This window comes from Bidens hawaiensis, unplaced genomic scaffold, assembly GCF_021521415.1.
Source record: "Bidens hawaiensis isolate Kalapana, Puna unplaced genomic scaffold, B.hawaiensis_p1.1 tig00060975_1, whole genome shotgun sequence".
NCBI lineage: Eukaryota > Viridiplantae > Streptophyta > Magnoliopsida > Asterales > Asteraceae > Bidens > Bidens hawaiensis.
The window spans coordinates 22,257-33,293 of record NW_027500975.1 but is presented as its reverse complement, the minus strand read 5'-3'; the positions used below and the strand labels follow the sequence as shown (position 1 = coordinate 33,293).

Below are 11,037 nucleotides of genomic sequence, written 5' to 3'. Positions count from 1 at the left end.
TCGAGGTAAAAAGAAACAATGACAAAAATAAATAAATAAAAACACTATGGTAAATAAAAAATACACAATTATCACAAAATATATCATAATTCCTAAAATTAAACACTATGATAGATAAAAAGACGCAATGGGCTAATTTATCCTGAACGCACTAACCACATTTGTCAGTTGACCAGCCTCATGGTCCTCGTGACAATCATCCATGTGCATCATGGGTCGGTTCATGGGTTCCCAGCAAAAGCAAATTGAATGCTCTTCATCCTTTTTCATATTGCACGTAGAGACACAACTAACTGCATATCAATAAATTAACAAACATATACAAAGACAATACAAAATGTTTATAGAAATTTAGCACACCTTAAGATGGGAATATCATCATACGGTATGGATCGGACTAAACTATAAAATAGATTTTCATGATCAGGTAAACAAAGATATCCCATTTGACATTTATCCAACCGACCTTCCCAACTTTTGAGGTTCGAAACTTATAACGAAAACCCGCTCAAATAAGGTCGGTTTAATCGGTGTTATTCGATATTCAAGTACTCATATTATGTATAGAAAATTATATACGCATGTGTAGAGGATTATTGCAAGCGACTGTCTTGAACTGAGCCGCAAAACATGAAGCGTAAAATTGTAAGCATTTCATTCGTGAGGCTTATCTAACAGATATTGGATTATTTAAATACTTTATTATGTAGAGAAAAGTATATAAGAATAATATGGATTTGCCTATTTTTTTAGTTGCTCCATCGTCAATTGTTTATTGACGCGTATATAGCTGATATATAGTTTTAATATTTAAAACACATTTCTATGATGAAAATTAAATCATTTTTCAAGACAAGTTAAAAAAACCCGTTTTAAACTTTTAATTTTAATTAAATTAAAGCAACATAAGTGTTGCAATTTTCATATCTCCTTCAAAGCTCTAAATAAATAAATATAATATTACAAAATAGTTAAGCTTGGTTAAGAAGCGAGAGAGTGCCTTTGTAGGAAAAGCTATTCAAAAGAATTTCAAAATTTCAGGTCCACAAAACATGCTAAAGCTTAAAGTAACATTCTGACACAAATTTCAAAATAGTTATGCTACAGGAGCATTCTGACACAAATTTACCTTTCTTAAAGTGGTTTTGCTGTAAAACAAGAATACCAAATTCAAAACCATATGCAAAACCAAAGTTCAAACCCATGATTCTTGAAGACCGATCAATGAAACCCTTTTGTAAAGCTGAACCGCTAGTGCATAAAAGGGTCGATTTCCGTTATGAGATTGGTATGAAATCGATTTCATTTCCATTTCAATTCTTGTTGCTTCCCCTTCTTTGGATCTACCAACGAAGTATAAATTTAATTGAAGAATCAAACAGCAAACACCTTGTTACTTCTCCTTTAGAGTATTTATAATAAATAGAAAGATAATTTCAAATAGTTATAAATCTCAAAACATAAAAAAACAAAATTAATTTGAATTTTTTAAAGTAAATGAAGATAACTTTTTCAGTTTTTCTTTTCCTACAAATTTTCACCCTTCAAGTAAACCTTAAATTTTTTATGGTTTTTCTATTTTATATTCATATTACACTAAAACTATAGCCTATAACTCATTTTTCCAACACTCTGGTCGTTCTTCTTCACCGAAAAGATTAGATCACACGTAAAAAATCGTTCCTAGTTACTTTTTAGTCTATCTCATAAGAAAATTGCTTGTACATAAAGACCTAAAGCGACCTCCTCTCGTCTAACCGGAAAAGCTCCTGAAGTGCTAACTTTATGTAAACTGCTCGCCTTATGTCGTCTACAGCGTAAGGTGGTGTTGGGGGTTCCTTCTCCGCCATTGGTTTCTTCTTGCATGCATTCTCTGTTAAACGGACATATGTGGTCCGGCATTAGAACATCGGTTAACTCTCCAGGCTTCCTCTTTCTCTACATATTACCCTCTCTCGATCTACCATTTTGCATCTCCACTCTTGATCCGATCCCTTGGTGGCAGTTTAGGTTAACGTCTGTGTAAATAAAAGGTGAGTTTAAATGAGCGAGGTGTGGTGTGAAATGCACTTAAATGCGAGTTTGTTTATGTAGGTTGCTTAAGGGTGTGCTGATTGGCTCATGGAGAGTGACGCGGATCAGGATGTTTGACCGTTGATTTTAGGAGTAGTATTCGGGTGGTGTGGATTTTTTTTGAGGGTTTCTGAAAAGAAAAAGTAAAAAAGACTCCCTTTAGTAGGTTACATTTTATGCTCTATCAAGTTGTAACTTATGTAGATAGAGTTGTATCTCTTAATTTTAAGAGATTTGGGTTAAATTACCTTACTGTCCCTCCTATATATATTTTAATATAGTATATATATATATATATATATATATATATATAAACTTGGTGATTCTTTATGCAAAATTTTGGCGGATACCAATCTCTGATTGGAGAAACATTATTGTAGTTATCTCGTTAGATAACTTTGTTAAATTCCATTCCTGTGAGGAAAACACTTTATGCCTAAGTATATAATGATCATGCCTTTTTTCCTTTGGTACTTATTAGACTTTAATGTCTAGTATATCTACGGTAAACATAAACTCTAACACACATGTGAATTCATTTCACAATAGTGTATGTTCCCGAACAGCACTCTCGTGCAAATAAATGTATGTCAATCAGATCAGTGACTCTGTGTGCGCAAACTGAAAACTTGAATCTATTGTCAGAATCTTTATATGACGACTAGTAGGAATAATAGAAAAGAATTCCACCAGTCATGATACATGGTACGATTACCTGTATAAACTGTTTTTGAAGTGAATGCGTACAACTAATAACTGATTCTAACCGGTTTACATTGAAAAATCATGCTTAGTTTTATTGTATGTTATAGGATTCAAAGAGCAGCCTAGCTCGTGAAGTTTGATGATAAAGTTTTTCCGTTTGGATAACCATCGAATGTATTTAGCAAGTCCCTTTCAAACAAGGATTTTACATAAGAGGTTAGTTCCAAACATCATATTTTTTTAAGTGATAGTTTGTCATATCTCCGATGAACTAAATGAGACATTGTAGCTTCATCTACAAAGACTCACAGCGCATAGTGCCACTTCACTCGTGATTAAAGTACATATGATTAGATTATACAACTTTATATTTTTCTCAGAAGAAATGTTAAATCACCAAGATTCTATATCGTAACCCTATCTTAGTTTTCTTCTTATGGGTACTTGCTTGGTAAGGCGTCACAAAAGACCTTAGAAATGGAAATTAGTATACCGATGTATTTGAGAAAGTAACTCTACCGTCAAGGATAGCTAATCCCCTAACATCCTTAGTAGTGGTTCTCTAAAAGTATTCAATAATCGGTTATGCTTATATTATATTGTAATTATTAACTTGTAGAGGGGGCAATTCTGACCCAAAGTCAATTAATTGGGTCAGTTTGGGTTAAATTTAAAACCTTTTGGGTTGAAATGGGTTGGGTAATTTAATTGTAAGGGTTGAAATGGGTTAAATATGAAAAATCGTTTAAGAATGACGGGTCAAATTGGGTTGATAGTTTTATTAGAATGGGTTGTTTAGGGTTAGGGAATAGATCTCCAGTGAAAACCATGGGTTCGTGACTTCATCAGTTCATCAGTTCATCTCATCTCCGCCTCAGCAGATTCAAGAAACACTCACACTCTCAAATTGGTGATTTAAAACCTTCGTTTCCCCCAATTTTCTCACACTCACACTCTCTCAACAGGTTCGTAATGGATTCAATTCATTGCTTTGAAATAATAAATCGATTCTGCATCGCACGTGCTTTAATTTAGGTTTTGTTGATTATTGCAGGTGAATTGATATATATATACCGAGCGACAGGATGAAGGCTAACGGTGACCTCTGACGGTAATTGTTGAAATTAACTTCATGCTTATAGATCAGTGTTTGCATTTGCTGATTATTGTAGGTGTAAAGTTAAACATCTTCAGTTGATATCTCATGTGATATAACTCTAACTATTACCAGTTCATTATTAGTTACACAGTTTTCATGTGTTGAATCAAACTGGATAATACAAGCAAGATCATTTTAGGCAAATGCAGTTATAAAACAAGAATCTTGAATTAGTGTTACAATATCCAACTCATCTTTCTCCAGTTGTAATTAAATTCCAGTACACAGTTAAAAAAAATTATCTTTAAACAACTAAACATGATCAAGTTCTCTTAGACATTTTATCAAACACTTGGTGTACATACTACATTAACCAACCAAAAAACAAGAACCCACCTGAAAGAACATGGTGAGGACATCAGAAGGTGAAACTAGAACAGTAACAGTGTCTTGTTCAGCTACAGAAGAAGCCCTTATGTTCTTCAATCTTTTGGAAGTGGCAATGGTGATGCAGTGATGAGATGAGTGAAGTGTGTTATGGGTTTTATGGGGTTTGAAAACTGTGTAACAAGAGACTGAAGGAGATGCATAAATGGTTTCCAATAGATCAGTGTCTGCATTTGCTGATTATTGTAGGTGTAAAGTTATTTATTATTATTATTATGGTTATATCTACTGGTCTGCGGTCTGCCATATTCCAACCAAGGAGTTATTTATCAAATCCCAAATTAGATTATGTATATGTTGGTGTTGCATTAGTGTGAATGGCATTCTTCATTTGCAATCAATAATATAAATATTATTGACGGGTCATATTAGTTGGCAGATCATTAATAAGTTTAAGTATGATCCCCTCCTTATTATACAACATTGAATTGTATTAATATGTTCAAAAATGAATGTTAACATACTGTTGATCAATGGATTGTATTAACCTGCAAAGTTATTGTTCAACCTTAATATAAAGTGGAAATCTTTAATAATCTTTTGGTGTATATATCTTTAATAAAATTTTTATTAATTGTTAGGCTAAAACCGAACCAAAAACTGAAATGTTGGATTTGTTATACTTGCATTTTGTTATGTTTGACTTTTGTTAATATTTTTTACATGACTTTTGGTAGGTCAAGATTCAAGAATATTTGGCGAATATGTCAAGCAACACTGGTTTTGATCAACATAGTATAGGTGAGGAACGAGATGATGAAGTTAATTCAAATGATTCAAGTAAACCTTCTTATGTTTGGGACTACTTTGGTTGCGTAATGGTTGAACCTGATGGGACGAAGAAAGTAAGTTGTAAAGCGTGTGGACAGAAGTACAAGGTTGGTTCAAATTTGGGAACATCGAACTTAAAACGACATATCCCTAAGCGTTTTGATATTGATGAGCTAGGTCCACCAATAAAGCGCGCCCCTTTGGATCTAGAAATGTATAAAGAGAAGATAGCAATTTCAATCATCAAACATAACTACCCTTTTAGTTATGTTGAACATGAGGGAACACGAGATTTGCATAAATTCTTACATCCTGATGTGAATGACATGACAAGAAACACTGCAAAGTCTCATATCTTAAGAGTATATGATCGGGAGAAGATGATTCTTAAAGATAAATTACAAAGCATGACTAGTAGGATATGTTTGACTTCTGACTTATGGACTTCTCTCACGACGGACGGATATATGGCATTGACAGCTCATTATGTTGATGAGGATTGGGTTCTAAGAAAAAAGGTACTAAATTTTAGATTTATACCTCCTCCACACACTGGTTTCATCATAGCAGAGCACATGATCAACTTTTTAGCAGAATGGGGTATTGAGAAAAAGATTTTCACAGTAACACTAGATAATGCAAAGTATAATGATGTTTTAGTATCTTCTTTGAAAAGTCATTTGCGTTTGAATAACGTATTAGTGTGTGATGGTGATTATACTCATGTGCGTTGTTCTGCCCATGTATTAAATCTTGTTGTTCAAGCTGGAATTAAAGTAATTGAAGGAGCCATTGAAAAGGTTCGAGATTCGGTTAAGTATGTGAAAGGAAGTGCTGCTAGGAAGTGTAAGTTCGCAGAATGCATCGAATTACTTTCATTACGGTGCGGTAAACATGTTCGTCAAGATATCGTAACGAGATGGAATTCTACGTATCTTATGCTTGATTGTGCATTGGCTTATCGTCGGGCTTATTCTCAGTTAGCACTAGTTGATTCCAATTTTAAGAGTAATCCATCAGAAGAGGAATGGGAAAGGGTGGAAGTAATCACAAAATTTTTGAAACCTTTCTATGATATCACTACTTTGTTTTCTGGAAGCTTATATCCGACTTCCAACTTATATTTTCATCAAGTGTGGAAAATTCAATTGCATATTGAAGAAGCAATTCGTAATACAGATGATGTTATTAGTAACATGGAAAAAGACATGAAAAAAAAGTTTGATAAATATTGGGAAAGTTATAGTATGGTGTTATCTTTTGCGGCAATTTTAGATCCACGGTACAAGGTTAAGCTTGTTGAGTATTGTTTCTCAAAACTTGACATGAAAGTTGAAGAGCGAAAAACGAAATTGAAGAGTATCGTTGATGGCATTCATAAGCTATTTATGGAGTATGATATTCAATCGGAGACAATGCCCGATTCTTCAAGACCCGAGAGTTCAAATGTTGGTGACAACACGTTGGACGAGTTGGAGGGATTTGACTCATTTGAAAGCCAATATAGAAATGATGTTAACGAAAAGTCTCAGTTAACATTGTACTTAGATGAACCTCAACTAGACAGAAAACAACCACTTGATGTTTTACGGTATTGGAAGGATAATCAAGGAAGGTATCCAAAAGTGGCTCTAATGGCTCGTGATCTATTGAGCATCCCAATTACTACCGTTGCTTCCGAATCATCTTTTAGTATTGGAGGTCGGGTTTTGAGCAAGTATCGAACTTCACTTCTACCATCCAATGTCGAGGCGTTGCTATGCGCTCAAGATTGGTTGGATGTTTTACAAGGTATTAAAAGTTCATTCTTTTGCAACTAAATTTTATGAAATATCTTTATTAATATAGCACCTTTCATTTTTCACATATTTAGATGAAAACGAGATCGAGATGGAGGAACAACTTGCTGAAGACATTGAAGCGTTGATTCCGAGTTATAATAGTAGCAATTTTAGATTGACCGAGAGGTATTAAAAACTGAATTCTCTTTGCAATTTAATTTTATATTTGTATATGTTTATTAATATAACAACTTTCCTTTTTTACATATTTAGATGAAACGAGATCGAGATGGAGGAACAACTTGTGTTGACCAAGAATGCAACTTGTAGTAGGGTTTCTAGTTGCTTTGAATTGTTTAATGTCATCATTGTTATTTTGGATAAAGACATTGTGCAAATATGTGATCTTAAAGTACTTAAATGATGTTTTGGTAAGGAAATGTCATCATTGTTTACCTTGTTTGAAGTATTGGTTATGTAACTTGATATGCGAGCTGTTACGCGCTGAAACGAGCTGAAAAACCGCTTAAACGAGCTGTTACGCGCTGAAACGAGCTGAAAAACCGCTTAAACGAGCTGTTACGCGCTGAAACGAGCTGAAAAACCGCTTAAGCGAGCTGTTACGCGCTGAAACGAACTGAAAAACCGCTTAAACGAGGTGACGAACTGAAAAACCGCTTAAACGAGCTGTTACGTGCTGAAACGAACTGAAAAACCGCTTAAGCGAGCTGTTACGTGCTGAAACGAACTGAAAACTGCTCAAACGAGCTGTTACGCGCTGAAACGAACTGAAAAACCGCTCAAACGAGCTGTTAAGCGCTGAAACGAACTGAAAAACCGCTCAAGCGAGCTGTTACGCACTGAAACGAACTGAAAAAACCGCTCAAGCGAGCTGTTACGCGCTGAAACGAACTGAAAAACCGCTCAAACGAGCTGTTATGCGCTGAAACGAACTGAAAAACCGCTTAAGCGAGCTGTTACGCGCTGAAACGAACTGAAAAACCTCTTAAACGAGCCGTTACGCGCTGAAACGAACTGAAAAACCGCTTAAGCGAGCTGTTACGTGCTGAAACGAACTGAAAAACCGCTTAAACGAGCTTTTGCTGTTAAAAAGAGCTGTAACGTGTTGGAAACACGCTGATTTGTTGGTAAAAAATAAACTGACTCGAAACCCGTTTTGACCCGTTCATACATTGACTCGTTCTAACCCGAACCTGTTGACCCTAACCCGTTCCGACCCGAACCAAAACAACCCTTTTTTAAGTGACCCGTTTCGACCCTAACCCGTTTCGAACCTAACCCGTTTCAACCCTAACCCGTTCCGACCCATGACCCGTTTCGACCCAACCCAACCCAACTCAATTGCCACCTCTATTAACTTGTTATGATATGACTCCTTTGAATTCCCATCCTCAAAATATTTGATTTATTTATAAGATACCTAATAATGTAATGACATAGGTTGTGTACATTACAAAGGAATTTGTGAGACTCCTAACCATTGTAAATAAGATGCGAGAGCATTGGTACAGTGATTATTAGGAGCTGCTTTTCACAACTCTTAATAAATGAATGCCTTTAAATAAATGATTTATTCGGATGATAGTGTATGTGCTTAGATTAAATGCTTAGGTATTCATTAGCTTGCTATTTTTTCGACAAGTAAAGACCCTTGTTCGGATGAGAAAAGACCTAAGGAAGATTGTAATCTTCTCAACCTCTCTGAAAATGGCTAAGTATGGAAACCGAGCAAACTCAGGCCTCCTAGCAAGCTTTTACTTAATCTAACAAGGTTTTTGCTTTCCCAGCAAGGTGATCTTCTAGAATTCCTCTTAAGTTATATTAGAACGTGCAAGGTTCACTTTGTCCTGCAAGGATATTCTTCAAAGTCAAGCAAGGTTTGTTTCATAGCAAAAACTCTTCCCTAAACCAAGCTAAAACCAAGTCTTTTGGAAGATCTAGCAAGGTTTATTCATAATAAACAATGGTCCCAGCAAGCTTGAAGGAAGTTGATAAAGAATTTACTTAAGGACTTCTGCCGAGCAAGGTTTAATGCAGAGCAAGCTACAGTGTTACCAGCACACTTGGTTTTGTTCAAATAAGTTAACAAAAGGTTAAAAGGATCTCTGAAGAACAAGTTTGCTCGTAGGACTTTATCGAGCAAAGTTTGATATGGTCAAGAGAATTGAAGTATGCTAGATGAATATTTTCTAAGGAAAATATAAGTTTTCCCGGAGAACAGTTCCCTAGCACACTTAATGGTTACCAGGTCTGCTCGATAAAGACAAATGCTGCAAAGTTTGCTCGAAGACCTGTTTACACTTAGAATCTTTTGTAATATGTTTTCAATATGTTCCAATCATTAGAGTTTCTAAAAAGGGAATGTCATATGTTAGTGATGCCTATAAAAGGAATATTTATGGCACGCCTATGACAGACCTCTGGACACCTGAAAAACAGACTGAGCAAATATTGTGTTGAAGGCTGTCTCACTCTTGTACGGCAGGCTGCCAAAAATCCAAACATTCCACCTATAAACCCTAATTGGTTTTCATTGTATTCTTCACAATATATATTGAAATCATTTGAGTTACTTTGTGTGCTTGTTACTTTTCTGTCTGTTGAGCAACACTAAAGAGTATTATTGATTCCGCCTTTAATATTCTTTTGTTCTTTTCAAAAAATAGTAAGTCGTTAACCTTCTTGTCAACACTTATACGTGGGTTACGGCAGTGAGTGAGTGATTTATTGAGTGAGCCATATGGGACTGACAAGTGGTATCAGAGCTTGCTTCTGATTTTGAAGATGAAAAGTGACATCAGCTGTCAACTGTTGCAATAGTTTGTGACGTAAGTTGCCCTGTTTTTCATTTTTACCAGTTCTACAATATTTTTGAGGTATAAAAGTGTCTTCTTACTCATATCTACATTAAATTTCTTATCTTTATTATAGATCTTGCTCTTATCCGTCCAGATATATCAGATCTGAGGATTTTGTCCACAGATCTGATCATTTTTCAAAGAGTGTTTAAGTTTTTGTTTAATTTTTTTTAAGTTTTCTCTTGTTTTCAAAATTATTTTAAAATTACCAAAAAGATGTCTGGATATATGGATGAGAAAGAGGTTTATACTAACAAGATTCCTAGGCTGTACGGACAGGAGAACTACATATAATGGAAGGTGCCATTCGAAGCTGTCATCTGATAACGATGTTGAGATGTGGAACCCTATAAAGAATGGGCCTTATGTGCCAGATGGAACAGAATACAATAAAATTTTTGAAATTCGAATTAAAAAGAAAGATGACAAAAGCATTAGAAATGTTGAAGCTGGGTATATCATGGGAAATCATGACCAGTGTAGTAGATCACACAACAGCCAAAGCAATGTTTGATGCTATTGTTGAAATGTTCGAAGGCAACACCGAGTTGAAGAACATTAAAAAGGATTTATTGAAGTCTGATCTTGATTGTTTCAAGTTCAGAGAAGGTGAAAAGCTAAGGTCTGTGTTGCAGAGGTTCGTGGCAATTGTGAATGAAATCCGAACAACTGATCTAGCAATCACTGATTATGATTTGACCAAGAAGTTATTTTCATCTCTTTCTGGTGAATGGTACACTGCTAGCAAATTCATAAAGAGAAGGCAAATTTACCTCAGTTGAAGCTAGATGATGTCATTTGCTTTTTGCAAGCAGCTGAACATGAGATGATAGACAACAACATGATCAAATAAGAGATGTAAGTACTTTAGACAGATATTTCAATATGATATCAATGATCTCTAGGTTATTGCGAAATATAACATAAAATGATTTAAGGCAAACGACAATAACACGAAAAGAACACAAGAGATGCTTCAAAACATACGTATATTAACGTCTAATGCTTAAGCACTTGGTACACGAAAAAACACGTTCAACAATACAAAGTGAATGGCTAACCCAAACCCTACACATATCATATCTATATATAGGGGAACTACAACCTAGTCCATTACAAACCCAAGCCCACCGAGATCACAAGGATCTCGGTTTACATACACATACACGACAGGATACAAAACCAAATATAAAACTAAGTAAAAACCAACTAATATTGACCAAAAAATCTCCCCTATGGTTTGTAACTTCGTCTTTAGTCGTGCTCCAAAACATTAGCATCA

At 35.1% G+C, this 11,037-nt stretch overlaps 1 protein-coding gene across 1 annotated transcript; it reads left to right on the top strand.

Moving 5' to 3' along the window:
• Nucleotides 1-5,028: 5,028 nt before the first annotated feature.
• Nucleotides 5,029-7,211, top strand: LOC143603186 (zinc finger BED domain-containing protein RICESLEEPER 2-like). Its single transcript, XM_077080068.1, has 3 exons — nt 5,029-6,886; nt 6,969-7,062; nt 7,150-7,211. Exons 1-3 carry the CDS (start codon nt 5,029-5,031, stop codon nt 7,151-7,153), a joined length of 1,956 nt encoding a protein of 651 aa, XP_076936183.1. The 3' UTR covers nt 7,154-7,211.
• The last annotated feature ends 3,826 nt before the right edge of the window (nt 7,212-11,037 follow it).